This window comes from Coffea arabica, chromosome 5e (assembly GCF_036785885.1).
Source record: "Coffea arabica cultivar ET-39 chromosome 5e, Coffea Arabica ET-39 HiFi, whole genome shotgun sequence".
Classification (NCBI taxonomy): Eukaryota; Viridiplantae; Streptophyta; class Magnoliopsida; order Gentianales; family Rubiaceae; genus Coffea; species Coffea arabica.
Genome location: NC_092318.1, coordinates 49627860 through 49646511, shown reverse-complemented (window position 1 = coordinate 49646511; position 18652 = coordinate 49627860). Strand labels below are relative to the sequence as shown.

General features: G+C 37.7%; 3 protein-coding genes and 1 non-coding gene across 4 annotated transcripts; 1 reads left to right on the top strand and 3 right to left on the bottom strand.

Annotated features, from left to right (window-relative positions):
- Positions 1-78: 78 nt before the first annotated feature.
- On the bottom strand, positions 79-1338 carry LOC113689919 (uncharacterized). Its single transcript, XM_027207725.2, has 3 exons — positions 1065-1338; positions 642-707; positions 79-541 (listed from the first exon to the last, which is right to left on the bottom strand). Exons 1-3 carry the CDS (start codon positions 1231-1233, stop codon positions 240-242), a joined length of 537 nt encoding a protein of 178 aa, XP_027063526.1. The 5' UTR covers positions 1234-1338; the 3' UTR covers positions 79-239.
- A 1147-nt stretch (positions 1339-2485) lies between these two features.
- Positions 2486-5456, top strand: LOC140006676 (GDSL esterase/lipase At4g10955-like). Its single transcript, XM_072048992.1, has 2 exons — positions 2486-2990; positions 4178-5456. The coding sequence occupies exons 1-2, from the start codon at positions 2812-2814 to the stop codon at positions 5148-5150; spliced, it is 1152 nt and encodes a 383-aa protein (XP_071905093.1). The 5' UTR covers positions 2486-2811; the 3' UTR covers positions 5151-5456.
- A 1086-nt stretch (positions 5457-6542) lies between these two features.
- Positions 6543-6615, bottom strand: TRNAR-ACG (transfer RNA arginine (anticodon ACG)). The gene has a single exon. It is a non-coding gene; the product is annotated as a tRNA-Arg (tRNA).
- A 6470-nt stretch (positions 6616-13085) lies between these two features.
- Positions 13086-18393, bottom strand: LOC140006675 (conserved oligomeric Golgi complex subunit 5-like). Its single transcript, XM_072048991.1, has 3 exons — positions 17082-18393; positions 15277-15750; positions 13086-14391 (listed from the first exon to the last, which is right to left on the bottom strand). Exons 1-3 carry the CDS (start codon positions 18204-18206, stop codon positions 13465-13467), a joined length of 2526 nt encoding a protein of 841 aa, XP_071905092.1. The 5' UTR covers positions 18207-18393; the 3' UTR covers positions 13086-13464.
- Positions 18394-18652: the final 259 nt, after the last annotated feature.

Below are 18652 nucleotides of genomic sequence, written 5' to 3'. Positions count from 1 at the left end.
CTGCAATTACAATCTGGATAAGCCATATATTTAAGTACACGTAGACAATTGAGCCATGAAGACGTAAGATGCCAAAGATTCATGTGTAAAGACAATCATCTATTCTTGTAGAGGTTTAGAATTAGGACACAACTGTTTTGGCGAATGCCAATTATAACAGATCTTTCAGAACATTTTGCAGCATTGCCTACTTCATCATGCTAGTGTTGAAGAGTGTGATTTTTCAACATACCATACATTTATATGTCATGGAAAAGCTGGACATAGCCAGTTGCTACAGCAATTCCTAAGATAATAACAGGTGGAAGGATTACAAATGCTCCAATTGTAGCAAAGAAAACTGAATCATTCCTCTCAGATACTTCATCCAGGTAAGCCTGTCTTTTGATGTTCCTCTTCTGTGAAATAGTTAAGAACTTTGGGCTAACCTTTTTCAGATTTTTTCCAAGTGGAACGATAAAATCGTCATCTCTCTCTCCAACCAAATTAGCAAGCTGATCCCGAATTGTTAGTCCAGGGGAGCTCCCATCACTCTCATAACCTACAGTAAATGTCGTTACAGATGTAAAATGTAATGTAGTAGTGTTCAATAATCTATGTTCATGTTTCTGGAGTTGAGATTGTAATTTGAGTTGAAGTACCATCAACTGGTGAGCCACCAGTGAGTTGCTCCAAGAGATCCAGTTGCATCCGAGTAGAAGAGGACCCTTTGAGAAAAGTGGAAGTAATCAGTCAGCTAAACTATGTCAATCAATAGTTAAACAAAAAACTAGAGCTTTCTTGTGTAACAAAAATGGACTGGAATATGCAGCAGCTCAGGCTCGTTAATCAGGAAGCAACATTTCCCAGTCAAAATAATGAAGAGGCTTCTTAAAAAAAAAAAAGAAAGAAAGATGAAAAAAACACACACACACACAAAATATAACAACTGGCTTACTTCAAAGTGGCAACAAAATTGCCAAGAAACAAGAAAATTGCAGTCATGAGATGGACATATTTCCTAGTTCATTTAGATTAGTTGAAAGAAATGTAAAGAAAAAATATTCAAGAACAGCAGAGGGTACCAGAAACAGCAGGACGGTCCTCCTCTGCAACTCCACCACCTGTTTTTTCAGATACAGCAGCTATGGCAGAAGAAGGTGAAGGAGATGAACATAAAAAGGGCTTATATTTTGGAACAATAATTGAATTGGGTTTTTGGTATAAAGGCACAGTGCTGAAGTTTAAAGCCATGGAAGAAATGGAAGCCTTCTTCTTGAGGTTGATTTTGGAAGGTTATTTGAGTTGCCATCGTTTTTGCCTCAATTTTCTCAAGAAATTTAGAAAGTTCGCTAATTTTTTGGTGCCTCAATTTAAAATGCAGTTGGAAATAGCTGCTCCACAAATATTTCGTTCGGGCCCCAGTTGACACAGGTGGTCTTAGCTTCCACTCTTCCGGTATCTGGGGGTGGACAGAGCAGAACACAAGTGATATCGAAAGCGTGTTGATAGTTTTACTGATGGGTCCACGTTTTCTCTTGGACTATTTCGGCAATATGTTTAGGACACCCATAACATAGATTTTCTTGAATTTGCAAATTTAGTTGACATACATTGCTTGATAAACATTTTATGCTACTCAGACATTGACATTTTTGCCTCTTTTTTTTTTTCCTTTTTAGTAGGGACATGGTGTGATTTAAAAAAGTACAGAGAAAGAAGGGAAAATGAATTCAAAAATTTTGATTCCTTCACCATTTGATTATCTTATAATGTCATGCTTTTTTTTATTTTTCGTATTTTGAATTTGAGTAGAATATTGTACATATTACATTGAAAAATAGTCACCATGGAATGTCCTCAAAAAAAACACATTTAACAACTCCCATTAATTAGATAATTGTTAATGGTTAATGGTTGTGTTTTTTTTTTGTTGTCAAAATTGGAATGGCATTTTAATATTAGTTATGCATATGCTTGAATTTTTATTGAAACTACGTATTAACTAGACACAAATTATAGGACAAAATTTAAATCTTAATCTAAATCCCACTCTAATAAAAAACCAAATACAACGATCCCCAATTCATATAATAATAGAGATCAGTCAATATATTTTTAAAAATTAGCCTCTCATCCATCTTCCCTTTCCTAGGGGCTATGTTTTTCCAAATACATGGTACTATGTTTTTTTTTTTTTTTGGAAAAAACTCCAAAAATATGCTCCTAATCTATTTCCTTTGTTTTTTTTCCTTTTTTTTAAAAAAAATTTAAGAGAAGGCATAAATCATTAAGAAATCCAACGTAAATCCCAGGTGCCACCTGCGTATGGGAAATGTACTAGGATACTATACGAACCAAAAGACCGCGTGGACACAATGCAACTTGCCAATTGCCAGCAACATCCCAAAAGGAATATGACCGTTGGAGTTCCGTTTTCTTCTCAGGCGTTGTTTTGACCTTTTTTTTCCCCATATATCTCTCTCATAATTAATCATCACTCCTCAACGCCATTACTACACTAACCTGCATCTTAAATCCTCATTAATTCCTTAGAATCCAATTCCCCGTTGTCAAAAAAGCTAACTTTCCTATCATCCCGTCACTTCTGCCCACTCTTTTCTCACTTTTTATTTTTCTGGGTTTTTTCTGAGGTCACTGAAAAAATAGATAGAAATCCTTAGGTGGGGTGATAAAGAAAGAAAAACTCAGAGAAAAGTTAAAGCAAGAAGAATAAGAATAAAAGCAGAAAATAGTGGGTTCTGCTTGTGGGAATTGTTCTTTTCTGTGGGGTTTTTGTGGAGTGAATATATAAAGATTTGAACTTTGGTGATGGCACAGTTGGGGGAAGACGAGATTTTGAAGAGTACAGGTGGTGGTGGTAGTGAGGGAGGAGAGAAAGTAGTTTTGATGGAGAATAAAGAAGAGGGTCATCATCCTTATGCTTTTCATGTCTCTGGACCTAGAAATGTTTCTTCACCAAACTGGAGGGACCTCATCAGTTCCAGTTGGTTAGTGCCTCAAAACTTTTTCAGCACATTTACTCGGATCTTTCATATTCCTTTGTGGGTTTGTCAAATTTATTACAGTCACTACTTACTTTCTGAAGACTTTGTCCTTTTTTTTTGTTGAGGCTGGTTTTGGTTTGATCTAAAGTCTGCAGGATTTTGATTTATGTATTTGTGATCTGCTAGAATTGTGAGACGTAGATTATCAAAGACGTGAACATATCCTTGGTAATATGAGGAGAATTGTATACAATTGTGGCTTTTGAGTTCTTTGTATTTACAGGCTATTTGATTCTATGTGGGTACTGGCATTTGAATGGCCTATATATAGCTTCGAAAGAGTGAGGATACGACATATTCAAGGCCACATTTTTGGTTCAACATGTTTGGAAACAATATTTGTAGTTCTTTGGTGATGGCTAGTTTATTTCTTTCTTGAAACTCTGTATACTGACTCTTCAACTTGATTACGTGTTTAGTCTAATCTTAGTATCACAAAAGCCATAAGTTTCGTTTCAACTATGATCAAAAGAGGAAAAACAAAAAAGGATTTCAGCTAGGTTCATCAACTCCTTTGACAACATCTGGTTTGTCAAATGGTACACTTGAGATATGGTTCTTTGATAGGCATTTTTTTTTTTAAATAATTTTCTAAACTTTGTCTCCTCGGCTTCCTTAATGAAAAGGTTGCTTGTGAGAATTAAGGTGGTAAGCATAATTATTCTCCCAAGAAATTTATTGTCACTGCACTTTGGGTTCTCTTGATCATAGGGGACTTGTTTCCTGAAGTGAACCATCTGTTAGGAATGTCTTAAGCAATGGTATTTTTTCCAATTCTCTTGTATGTCAGGTAACAACGTGATATATTACTATGACATACCTCTTGTCCTTATAAAGAGATACCCGTGAGTTGAAGGGACGCTTGTCAATTAGGTTTACCCCATAGATACCCAAACTTTGGGCAGTCTTCAGATCTTTGAGCAGGAAGGTGAATAAGGCCTCCAGATTTTCATTTTTTAACAGAAAATGTGATGTTTTTTCTTTAATAGGATGCACTATTCCTTCTTGGAATGATTGATAGATAATTTTATCACCCATTTATGCATCTAACTGTCATTTCATATAGGAAAATGTAAATGCCATAAAACTAGAAATTCACGTTTGACATTCTCAGTAAATTGAATATGCAGGAAAGATGGTAATTACAAGAGAACCGTCATTGCCTGCTTTATACAAGCTGTGTACTTGCTTGAACTTGATAGACAGGAAAAGAGGACCCCAGAAAATGCTCTTGCTCCAAAATGGTGGATACCCTTTAAGTACAAGCTGGTCCAGACCTTAGTAGATGAAAGAGATGGATCCATATATGGTGGAATACTTGAATGGGATCGATCTGCTGCTTTGGCTGATTTTGTACTCATGAGACCTAGTGGTGCTCCAAGAGCTGTTCTAGCACTGAGAGGAACACTTCTGAAAAGTCCAACAATTAGACGGGATATTGAGGACGATCTCCGTTTCCTAGCTTGGGAAAGTTTAAAAGGATCTGTTAGATTCCATGGAGCTTTGAAGGCATTAAAATCCGTTGCTGAGAAATATGGAAGTAGCAGCATATGTATTGCAGGTCATTCCTTAGGTGCTGGTTTTGCACTTCAAGTGGGAAAAGCATTAGCTAAAGAAGGAATATATGTGGAAGCTCATCTATTTAATCCACCATCAGTTTCATTAGCTATGAGCTTTAGAAACATTGGGGAAAAAGCTGGATTTGTTTGGAAGAGGGTAAAGTCGATGCTTCCTTTAAACAGTGAAAATCAAGGCAGTACTGATCCAGCTGCAACCTCGATAATCGCAGGAATGAAGCAATGGGTGCCACATTTGTATGTCAATAACAGTGACTACATTTGTTGCTATTATACTGACCCAGATGGAGCAGAAAACAGCCAGAATAAAAAGGAAAACACCAGGCCTTGCAGTGGAAATTTTGCTGCCAAACTTTTTGTGATGTCAAAGGGCAACCAAAAGTTTCTTGAGGCACATGGATTGGAGCAGTGGTGGTCTGATGACTTGGAAATGCAAATGGCTGTCCAGCATAGCAAGCTGATAAGTAGACAGCTGAAATCGTTATACAGCGGCCCTCCTCAACAAACACAAGGCAAGCTTCAGTAATGGCAGAGCAGCTGGCTGCTATAGATGTGTTGCTTAATAACTCGTTTTCAAACCATTATTCCTTTCCTCCATATACATTTGATTGGGTGTTGGTAGGAAAGATCTACCAAATTCGCTTTCATCCTGAGATTGCTTCAATCTTTTTCTGTCATTTAATACATGCTCCATAGAGAAACAACCACAGATCATTGATAGCCACCTTTAGTTGTCATGTTTCAATTACATTATTATATTGCAAGTGTAAAAAAAGAGTTTAAGCTTTTATTTTCAGCTAATGACGTCAATGACAGATCAAGTTTTCCTTCACTAAGCTTTCAGTCATTATAGTGGAGTATTATTAGAGGAAAATGTTCTTGTTATGCTTTGGGCAATGATCTGTAAATGCATTGGGAGAGATGTGTTGGAACATGAGACCCGTACACAGAAAACACCACTCAAGTTGCAATGATGTCTTTTGCCATATTTGCCTAGTACAGTAGCAGTGCACGTAATTTTTACCTACTTCATCTTCTCTACTTACAAGCTATTATTGTGGCTGTCCAGCACAAACTCTAAAATATTCTTTGTTTCCTATGAGTGAAACTACAAGTCTATAACTTTGCATCCTGCATTTGGTGCTTAATTCAAGAACTAGCAATTTATCAATGAATGAAAAAAGAATTATGGAAGAATTGGTATGACTTTTAGCTTGGCAATGTTATGTTCTTGAAACTAGAAGTACTTGGTCCACTATTACTATTCATCCTCTGAAAATTTCAGTATCGTATACAAGAATGTGTTCCATGCTATGTTTTCTTATGTATAACAACATGTCATCTCATCTTCTGTTTTTGAGTTAGAAGATGTTAAGAATTGGCTATATTATTGGCATTGGAACACTGGACAGTCAACCCTTGAGAGTCAAGACATTGCTGCAGAGAATAGAATATAAAAGTATGTAAGACAAGAGACCAGTATCTTGGTCTCTGCTGGGGAAAAAAGAAAGTGAAGTGGGATTGTGAAAGAACTGAAAGCCCTGGCAAGAAAACAAATTTTAGCATCAAATGCTTGGTGGTCAAGCCATCTTATTAATTGTACTTAACAGTACTGTTGTTAGTTAAGAAAATAGTTTGGAGGGTCAAACTTGTCTTAATCCAGCATCAAAAGGTGTTGAACAGAAATTAGTAACTATTCATGGCTCCATGTTTTTATTTATTTTGGAAGAAATTGAAACTCACCTTAATCCAACTTCAAGGAGTGTTGAACGCAAAATTGTAATTATTTATGTTCAAAGTTTTTATTGTTTGGGTCCTTTAGGAACAAATTAATTGTTCAAAGTTCAAAAGCATTGGCTGGAGACAGAGGGGAAAAAAAAAGAGGGAACCGAAGAGAAGAAAATAATTTGCGGCAGAACGACTCCACTGGGGATCGAACCCAGAATCTCTGGTTCCGTAGACCAGCGCCTTATCCATTGGGCCATGGAGTCATATGCTATTAAGGGCTGCTCAACATATTTAAGTGTAAATAAAGGACATAACAATATCTTTAAATTTTTGTTTTGAGGAGAATAATAATAATGCTGGTGATATATTAAGATGAAAATGAGCTATGTATATTGTTTATCTTGACAAGAGATACAACAAATGAACATAGGCATCGGATTAACAAGAAAGTGGGAGTTCATTCTAAACCGGAGATAGCTAATAAACTTTTTGAATAGTCGAATTTTAGCCATTTAACTATTAATAATATCTTTTTATTCACTGAACTATTAAAAGTGTAAATTTTTGACCATTTCATTTGATTCCATCGTTAATTCTATTAGATTCAACTATTAATAGTACGTCTCGTGAATCGTGCTAACCCTTAGATCTAGTAGAGTTAATGCTGGAATCAAATAGAATTGCCTAAAATTCACATTTATAATAGTTCAGTGGACAAAAAGGTACTATTAATAATTAAGTGGTCGAATTTTGACTATTGAAAAGGTTTAGCGGCTACCCCGATAATTTGCTCTAGTATTAATCCCATTCTTCGTGGATTACAAGTGTTACTATACGTGAATCCTTGTAATTACAGAATATATGGATTATTATGCTCCTATCCCAAAAGAAAAATGAACCATCTCAGCATATGAGAAATGTTAAAATCTTTAAAGAAAGAGATCTAATAATGGCTTCTCATTCTTTTGTGATGAAAATTTTCTTCCTAATTATAACATCTACAACTTCACCAGAGACAATATGAAGAATTACTTTCTGTACCTTCATTTCCAATTTTTTCCACACTCAAACGTGGATAATTCAATTAAAATATCAAGGTGAAGAAAAACAGAACTAAAGGATGCCTTTCTTGCAGAGTTAGAGCATGTCTGCCCGGGACAAAGGGAGGGATTTCTTTTATAGCTTCATTTCTGTAGTTTTTCAGCAGCCATCAAAATTAACACCCAAAAAGAAAAAAAAGGGCCAAAAAACAAAAAGAAACAAAACAACTAGGCTTTGTCTCATCAGTTAGAGATGAAAGACAAATTAAGCAAGACAGGCTTTCTTGGATTTAATCCTTTTAGAGGAGATGATCCAAAGGCACCTGGGATGAGCCAATTTACAGCCTACGCCAAGGCTAAAAACAAAACAAAGAATCAACTAATCACTGGGAAACACACAGTCACACACGCTTAATCCACACTGCATGCATGTGTAAGCAAACGAATTGCTACTTCCAATTGTACATGGTTAAGAGGAAGTAAACACTAATATTTATTATTTAAGGCCCACTATTCATATCATAGTTCGTACTTATTTTTGTGTTTATTTGTTTAGGTTTTTGCAGCCACCAAGAAGTATGCCACTATTACACACTATCCTATGGCATGAGAAGTTTGAAATCTTTGTTCAAGTCATCATTGATCGAAATCTGTAGGAAGATTTTGAAATGTGAAGAATGTGTCGCTTGGACCAGAATCAACGATGGATCATTAATACTTGAAGAATGATAAGGTGTAATCCTTTTTTTTCTTTTTCTTTTTTTTTAGAGTAAATCTTTCCTACACTAACGGTGTATACACTATCATCGTTGGATTCATGACATATGTCATATGAAATTCAACTTTTGCACATATGTCATGAATCCAACGCTGATAGTGTACATAGTGTCAGTGTAAGAAAGATTAATCCTTTTTTTTTATAACAGAGAAGATTGTATTAATAAATTGGTTGAAAATCGTCAGCACGAGTCGCTCAACAAAGGTAGGAGGAGAGTTTCACAGGATTCAACAAAGCGAGACATTTTAGTAAAATGCATTAGTTAATGATAAGGTGTGATCTTATATCAATAGAATTATTGATCACTTGTCTGAATCGATTACGCCCAAGTTGATATTTGTGTATGAGAGTCCTACTATAGTACTGAGTCGGTATTTGCCAGAGGGCAATCTACATTGGCCATGTAAATAATTCACATCAAGAAATGCTCATTTTGTCAATTTTGGACAATTATTTCTCGACTTTCATGGGCTTTGGACACCCCTTAAGATTTTGCCTCTGTTTGGATGGTGATCTTACTTCGAGATATTTCACCTAGTCAATCTATATGTAGGTTAATAGGACACAAGAAGTTGATAACCACCACAAAAAAAGTTGAAATAAAGAACTTTAGTCCTCGTATAAAATTCAGACTGATGAAATGAAGAAACTGGAGCAATGTCAGCAAGTGAGAAAAATCAGAATAGAAGAAAAGTAAATGTAAACAGAGAATATAAAATACCAGCAGAAAAGAATTGTTGGTTTATAATTTTTGGAACAAGAACATGTCTGTTGTTTAAAGACACACCTCATCTGTTTGAAGGGAAATGTGAAGAGATTAGGAGACAAAGGTTGGAATCTTCGTCTGTTAACAGGAACAGTGGATTGAAGGTATCTGAAGTAAATATGAACTTGTATAGAGGAGAAATGTCTACAATAATACAACCTTTGTTTGATATATTATGCCTCTCTTCTACAGAAATTTACATGGATAATCCTACAAAATACAAACTGATGGCTTAGAAATCAGGAAAACACAATATACACTACTCCTAAAGGTGAAATCAAACATCAACAAGAAAATACTGGAAGACGTGATCAGAGAGTCCCAGAAAATTAAGACTGATGAAAGTGTATGATCAGATGATCAGGTCGGAGAAATCATAGCCATATGCGCCACCCTCTTGCTGAATTGTGGGAATGCTAACATCACAATTGTATGAATATGAATTTTCAGTCTCCAAAAGCCATGATTCTATATCTCCGTACACCGGAAAATCCATCTTATGGCTTGCCAATGAACTTTCAAACACATTGAAGGTGTTTGATACACAAAGCTCGGGACTTTCCATTGCAGTAGTAAAAGACGTTGGCATGCTGGCTTCTGATGAATCAACCGATGAATCCAGGCTGCGCTCTTGATAACTATGATCATCAACCTCTATGATAGGAACTTGCATAACAGGTTCTGGGATTGAAGGAGGAACAGATGGAATTGGATTTCCATTGCCAGTCAGCTCTTGGACAAGCCTCTTGAAGTTTGATGAATCCGTGATGTAAACTTTGGGCCGCAAAACCTTGATCAAGCTATTCAGTTGTTTCTTGTCATTCTTAGATATTTTTGTTGAAGCTTGACTTAGTTTCTTCCCCATGTTTGTTGCAAGAGCTGGAGTTTTAGACCTTGAAATCAACTCCCTTGATCACTTTCCTTGCTCGACAATCGGGAAATCCTAAGCAGTACCTGAAATGAGGGCTCGAGGGAGTTGATATAGTTGAGGGGAAAGGAGAAATTGAGGATATATAACAAGAAGCAACCAGACGTAAAAGATGCTGAAAATGATGTATTTTCCACTTCTACACTAAGGTATGTAAATTGGAGTCCTTGCCTACCCACCAGTACCTATCTCTTTCTCTTGACTCTCTCTTCCTCTATCGCTCTCTAGGAGTCACTGTAGAATGTGAATTCATCAAGAATATGCTAAGGTTTGTAATTACATGGACGCTAGTCTTACTATGAAGTAGTTAAATTATCATTGGACATTTGTCAATTATGAGGTTGAAATCAGGGACATTCATTTGTATAATATAAACATCAAGATGATTAATCAATGAATAGAATAACATTAAGGGCACGCAGCACAATTGTCTTTTTCTGCTTCTAGTTACATCAAACACACACAGACAGAGACTCCAAAAGATGGAAAGTAAAATATTGGCTTACTTGTATACCATGGTTCGCAATATCAACCGATTCGTACCGGTATCGGCTGAGTCGTAACCAGAATGGAGGGGACCGCTACGATACCGATTCTCGAATCACAGATATTACCATATTTACGACGACTCGCTTTGACTCGGCCGATATTAGCCTATTCGAATCCGTGATGCATGATATTGGCCGATATATCCGAGTCAATTCGAAGTCGACTCGGATATTTTTTTGGGTTAAAAGCAAAAAAACCCCTTGTGGTATACCTAATACACAGAAAAGCCCCCTGTAGTTTTAAAACATACAAAACGACACCTCATGTTTTGAGCTAAATTGTAAACTAATAGAATTCGTTAAATTTAACGAAATTTGTTAAACTTAACGGTAAATTTAACTGAATCCGGTAAGTTTAATGGCCGAAACCGTCATTTTCATTAAGTTTAACAAATACTGTTAGTTTGCAATTTAGTTCAAAACATAAGGTGTTATTTTGTATGTTTTGAAACCATGGAGGGCTTTTATGTATATTAGGTATACCACACGGAGTTTTTTTGTTTTTAACCCTATTTTTTTAAATTGTGCCTTTTCTGATTTTTCTAATTTTAGTAATTTTTTCAAAATTTTTGGAAACTTTTAGGTGCTATAATGTGCGTATCATCTGATATTCAATCGATATGCCGCGACGGATGTGGAACAACCGAGACAGCAACACGACTGCGACCCGCGATTGTAAAGCATGTTGTATACACATCTCAAGAGGATGCCCCAATCGACTACATTGAGGCCATATCATATGGACTTCATAAAGAAGGGCGAATTTCAAGACCATGGTTACAAACTTTTGTTAATTCCTAGGTTTTGGTAACAAGCAAGAAACTTAAGCACATAAAAAATCCTTATACGCTAACTCACCCTCCGAGAGGTTTGGGGTGGTGATGAAGCCCTCATGGCACTCACCTGACTTAACCTGATTTTACAATCTTGTCTCAAATGCTTGTCTGTAACTTCAATTAACCTAACCTGGTTCACATGATCAGATACATTATGCCAATGCAACCTGAAAGTTCGACATCAATCACTTACAAACCTGGTTGAGTGGTTAGTCATCAATGTGAATTAGATTAAAGATGATAATTAAGTTTAACTGATGATAACGATGTTTAAGTGCTTATACGGAAGACTTTGTCTCCTACAGCAAGGACAAATATTTGTTATGGACTTGCTATCAGCTTGAAAAGGATTTAGACATTCTATCATTGTACACGCTGCACATTCACTTTCTTCCCTGGAGGATTCCAAGGACACATCATCAGAATCTGTATTTTTGGATTTGGCTGTCTCTCCTGTTGATTGTGATTGAAAAGCCATCAGAGAATACTGGTGGAGTTTTGTGCATCAAGCCATCTAGAACATAAACAAGGTTTCATCTGACCAGCACGTACCCTCTGACGAGTACCCATGATTCCAATCTAATGGACAATAGCATCTGATCAGTCCTGTTACTCCCGTACGGGAAGCCTAATCTAAGGTTTCATTGTGAATGTAGAAATTAGACTAGATGTTCATCAAGGGCTATTGTCCATGTTTCTTTCCCTCCATTCTTAGCATCATTTGGATTTGGGATCTTTAAACAGAATCCTCAAGGTAAAGTTTCGGTATTCATTCTTTCTGATCTCAACTAGAGATGCCTTTTAATTCCTTGATGTTGCAGTTTGATACTTGCCAGGTTCCAGATTGCTCAGATTCCAGGAAAGTTATACTCGTTCCTTGCAGAAAAAATGTGGAGCCTACAAAATACAAACTCAAGGCAGGGTTGTTCAATCCTTGTACCTGGCAAACGGAACACAAAGATGAAGACTAGATATTCATCAGTCACTAGTCTAGTTTTTTCGATAGATACAATTCAATAGGGTTTAGCTCTCCATCTAACTTCCATGTCAGAGTTTTTCAGAATTTCAGACTGCCTCAAAAGTAAAAGCATATATCAGGTGTTGCTGCTTTAGATGCATAGTGTCCATAGTCAACTTCAAGGATTGAGAATTGTTCATGTTGGATTACCCCCAAGCAACAAAGATTCAGTGCAAGAAGTCGTCACCTACAACCTATTCTCCTGAAATTCTGGAGAATCCACTGTCGAGCATAAGTCATTTCATGAAATTCAAAAGCAATTTATATCTATTTCTGTAAGATTTTTATAGGTAGTGAACGCCAGGAACACTTGAATAAAAGAGTAGATGGCTTATTAAAATCTATATGTTTAGTCAAGAACACCTTTCCAGTAAACTATCGATTGGACCTTTTGCGGATGAGAAGGGAACGCTGCTCCACTCTAAACTTCGACAATGCTGAGGAAATTGTTTACAAAAATGCCATGACAAGGACATCTGGAATAAAAAAATCGAAGGCCGCAAGACAAATGCTGTAACTTCAAAACCTGCCCTTAAAATTATCTCTAGGTCACATAAAACGAATACTTCATGTGCCATGGAAAAGGACTAGCAAATTCTTGGCACTTCTGTAGGGCTTATCTTCACCAATTATTAGCTTCAGGCAGTTAATATGCCCACATTCCACGACAGAAGGAAGCAAAATGTTTCTACTCACCAGACTGCTTTTCAGGAGAGGCCATAGCCAGAAGAATAACAACATACCGGAGTATACTCCAAACGATGAAGAAAGTAAGAATAACTTAAAACTTGTAATCAAATACTACACTGAAAATAGCTGTTTATCATGAAAGTATCGTGGCAACTGTTCATTATGTCAAAAACTGGATTTGTACGAGTAAAATGCACGTATTCAGCTTTATACAGATATAGAGACCCCTATTAACAAACATACGAGGTGAAACAGTTAAGAGTACATATCTAACGATTATAAGAATTTGTAGTGTCTGGTTATTCTACCATTCTACAATATCAATTTAGAGAAACATAGGGAAACAAAACAAGAGGTGTCTCCTTCTATAATTTTAATGGCTTGTACAAATGGTAATTCATATAAAAAGAGGGCGAGGTATATCTGCATAGCATCTGTAACGATATTCTTTAAGCAAAAACTTGTGGAGAAGGCAACTGGTCAAAGATTTACTCCATGTTATTCAAGGTCATGACTCATTTGCGGATAAAGATGATCCCAGTTTCAGCATCAAAGGGTACACAGGACTGAATTCCTTGTCTCCTCTGGCTCTTACCTTTGCAGCATAATCATCTAGAGTAGCTTTGATTCCTTTCCAGATCTGATCCTCCCCTTTCTCATCCAGCCATAATGAATACTTTTGAGGTGTGAGTCTGTTTCTTTGCATAGGTGATTGTAGCTCTTCTGGTCCTCGTGAGTAAAGATGGTGCAGTGTGACACTCAGTGGTAGATCTTGAAGAAGTGGCGATGCCTCCAGTTGAGAAGTTTCCAAGAAAATAACAGGTCGGAATGCTCGAAGTGCTCGATATGGTGCCCCAAGCTGTTCTACCGGGAACAAATTTTGGCTTACTGCTAACTCAAGCTCTGCCATGTCCCTAGCCATCCTCAACTTGCCAGATTCAGAAAGTGGTCTAACCAGTGAAGCATGTCGAATGAAAAATATCAAAACCCGAGAAGCCAGGTTCCTGACAAGCCCAGTGCATATAAACTCAGTCCCCACTGAGGCAGCACTCGCCGATCTAGGCAACAGCCGAGATAAAAATTCAGCACGGAAGTGAAGGATGCTCTTCTGCAACTCTTCCATGTATGGTGATGCATTGTTATCCATAGCAGCATCCATGCCAAGTGTAGCAAAATTCTGCTCATGAATTTGCAAAATACAGGACTCTAGGCGTTCTCGCATGGCTTGGAATAAGGATGTCACTGAATCACATGCAACACGATATATAGCGTCAAGTGCAGGAGACATAATTTCAACGGCGATAGCAGGCAATCCTCCCATTAGGGAAAATAGACGTGTATAAATTTCTTGCAGGTGTTGACATAGTGTGAAGTTCTTCTGCTGCGCCACAGTTGCAGGTCCCATTATCTGGCGTGCTTCAGGACCTGTTGATATCTGCCATGCATAATGATGGAATTATTAACACAAGAATGCAAAATGAAGTAGAGGTTACAAATTTATAGTGGTTAAAAGAAAGGACAGCTGGCTCGCCATATACTCAGAATAGAGCCATTAAATATAGTGCACAATCCTTACAAGAAGTTGCAAATCCTTCTAAGAAGAATCAATTGCACCACATATAAAAATACAATATTTTGACACAAACCTATGATCATAACAAAGGTAAGCTCACCTCAACAAGGGTGTTGCTACGCAACCTGGAAAAAATGAATTAACTCAGGGATACAGTCTCACTGCACTCAAAGCAGCCTACAACACCTAATCCTTCCTAAACTACAGTTGGAGAAGAATGCACTGTTAAGTTTTTTGGAAGCTTTTCGTGTGTCCAAAGAGTTAAGTCAACTCCTAATCTTTTTTGACTTTATTACAAAAACTATCAATAAGAGAGGTAAGGTGGCAGAATGGGCCATGCTAGATCAGTTGACAACTGGTTCAGCAGCTTAGGATAGGATAACATGTTCACAACACAGTTATACAGTTCTGAAACATCCAAATTAACAATCCCCAGTATAAGATCTTAAAAATAAATAAAAAGGTTATCAGGTCCATGAATTTGTTTTTAATTTAAAAAATGCACACCAAAAACAAGTATGAGATAATGTGGATTAAACTGCTGGACTTCATACAAAAATGTAAGCCAGCACAGATTGAACCACTTGGAAGTTGGAACCCACGTCAAAAGGGGATATAGAAAAGAAAGAAATGGAAAGAGATTAAGAGAAAGCAATCCTATTTTTATATAAAAAATTGCAAAAAGATCTGCCGCACGACTGCTATCTTAAGATGCCCTAGTACAACTTCTATTGAAATGTGAAGTACCTGGTACTCAGCTCTTTCAGCAAGCAGATGTAGTACTTTAGTGATCACACGCGAGACAAGAAGAGTCAGACGCGGATCCAGTTGTACTCCTTCAATCTCCTCTTGTATTCGTGATACAATCCTCAGCATATGTTCTCTGGATGGAATAGTTCCACGGCTAGACATTGGAAAGACTGAATTAACGAGATCTGAGAGGCGACTGAGGCAGAGGGCTAAAAATGCTGTCTGAAAGGTTTCAATGGCAGATATCATCTGATCCTTTCCTTCCTGAGTGAGAGCTGGTGGAACTCCCTTGACATCTGTATCACGTGCAATTCTTTCAAGTAGATTTTCTATCATGGCAAAGAGCTTTGGATACCCAACAGTGAAGATCTCTTTCACAAAGCTTGATGCAGTAAAAATAGACTTCATTTGGCTGGCAAAAGACTTAACTAGTGCCTCCCAAATATGATCTGTTAACGTAGGATCCCCTACCTAAGGAACAAGAACCAAAGTAAACATCCATGGAATGATGTAGGTAAAGGCTAAAGTTATGCAAAAAGTACCGAGAAAAGAATTTAAGATTCTACCTAAGCTACAACTGTTTATCCTCATTTTGCGATATGCAAGTGATAAGAATTTTTAGGCACACCTACACCTACAGTATGTTTCAGATAAATAACCATTTGCATCAATTCAAGCAAAAATATTAGAAACTACCAAGTGAAACAAATTCTCCAACCTTAAGATCTATGACTGTTCCACTGGATATTAACATAATGCAAGATACTTTCATTTGGGAAAAAAAAATCAAAACAGTCACTATGCAAATCAGCATGCTTTAAGGACCCATAAATTGTGAAAAAGTAGTAGAAAACCACTGAAACCAAAGAAGGCCTCAGGCAGTTATAGATCACATTCTTCTTAAGTCTATCAGACTCTTTTTTTTTTTTTTTTTTTATTTTAAAGTGCACTACATTCTGTGACTACCTATGCAAGACAAGACAAAATTAGGCCACGAAACATGAATGGCAAAAGTATCAACTTAGAAACCCCTGCATTTCTTGTTTCTTATGACTGAAAATCAACAACCAAGCACAAATGAGAATAATGACAAAGCAACTATTTTATAATGGTTATCCTTTCTTTTCACCTTTCCTCGTGCATCTGACCAGATGAAGATCTCCATCTCAACTTTACATAACGTGGCTTCTTAGCATGATATCTTCTTAAATTCTAAACCTAGTAACCTATTTTCCAGGGTGCCATTTCAAGCTATTATACAACCACATTCACATCCTGTTTTGCATATTGATATATGAGGCATCTTCCCAACATTAAACATTATTTAAACTTATTATTCAGTCATAATCTGTCACCTATCTCTGATTCAACTTTCTACTGGTTAGCCTAGATATCCTCAATAGTAAGCAGAAGCAACAAATTGATGAATACCAGGTACTGGCCAATCTCATGTTTTACATCCCTAAGTCAAATACCACTTCTGTTCACCCCCTTCCTCCAAGAACTCGTTTTCATTGGTCCCTTCATCGTGAATTTATGGACTATACATGTACTATTTTGCATATTAGATTCCCATTACTGCAACCTTGCTAAAACCATTACTCATAAATCTTAAGAGTTCACACTACCAATTAAGTTGAACAGCTAGAATACTATGCATGTAAAGCTCAACAAACAACATAATGTCCATAAACAATTTAATATGTAGGACAAGCAGCAATTATCTAACTTTAACAATTGAAGAGGACAACATAACTGGTACAAATGAATCCTTGAAAAGAACATTATCCACAATTGACTACCTGCAAGACCACATCAAGGAGTAAAACATGCGTAAAGGGGTCCCTTTTCTTCGACAAAACTCTCTGCAAATGCCAAACAGCAACGACAATAGAATGCAACTGATCCATACAAACATTCATCCTCTGCCAAAGAGCCTCCTTTGCTTTAGCTCCACCGCCAATCTGAGGTGTTCCACTCCTCTGCACCCCTCCCGGCCCTGCAAATCCACCACCTCCACTGCCGCCACCTGATATTGCCTTCATATCTAATGCCACATTCACACTCTTAGTTCCCATTGCCTTATACTTGCTCACCAATCCATCCACAGTCCCTCTCAACTCTCCCATATTATAAAACACCTGCAAACCTGCCCCCACCTCCGCCTGATTTAACCCTTCAAGCCCTCTTTCGAGCACTCTCATTCCCTCAGCTCGCAATTTCTGCCCAATTTCCGAGACCCATTTCAGCTCAGAGTCCACAACATCGATCCCAGACAAATGGGATTCATTATACATACTTAATATCTCAAAATGCAGCTGGGCCGCCTTCGAAAGATCGAGCTTTTCAGGATCCGGGGCCGAATCAAATAAATCCCGGAGCTTTCTCGATAGCCTGAGAGTTCTAATTGTAGATTGGAGCAGCTCAGCAGTTGAATGAATGTTGGAAAGTTGAAGGGTTTTTGTCGAAATTAGCCGGTGGGGTTCGGATAACTCGGACCGAATTTTCTTGACGGAGGATTGGAGAGAGGAGACAGACGACCGGAGAGAGGACAGAGCGGAATCAGCAGCTTTAATTGAGGAGAGCTGTTGGAGGAGGTCTTGGTGGCGGGAGAGGACATCATGGCGGAGCTGAGAGTCGAGGAGGCGGAGGCCTTCTTGGAGCTTTTCAATGCGGGAGGCGGCAGAGCCGGAGGAGAGGGCGGCGGAGGAGAAGCGGGTGGAATCAAAATCTGAGGAGAGGAAGGAGGAGAAAATGGGGTCAGAGGAGAAGGAGTCGAGAGCGGAAGGGGCAGGGGACAGTGGGGTTGGGGTGGTGCTGTGCGGTGTTGGGGTGGCGGTGGTAGCGGTGGTGGTGACTGGTGGAGGGGTGTCTTTGAAAGTGGAGAGCCGTTGAAGTGGGGATCTTTGGATGGCCGGAGAGGCCATGCCTGATCTGGGTTTTCAAAGCCAAAAGGGAGCAATTTGAGCGGTGGAACTTGGTGGTGGACCGGATGGTGATGGTGGTCTGGGAAGTTTATAGTACAAGTAAGGGGAGTCCATCTCCGTTATGTAAAGTTTTGTCATTTATTCATTTTTGTTTGCTGAGGAAGAAGTGTTTTATTTTACTGAAGGAGGAAAATGGGTTTTATTGACTATTATTTATAATTACTAGTAATTACCAAAAATTACTTGTGTGTTTAAGAAGGTTTTAGGTAATGAGTGGTGGTTAAGTCCCGAGTGTTAGTATTTTCTTTTGAGACGTTAAAGCTAAATTGGCAGTCTCACTAAATTACCAAATGTGAAGTATGTAAACTATGCATAAATAAATGTGCATTATCCCAAATCCCAATATTACACGTCCTAATAATATATAGTTACAATAAAGAAGAATA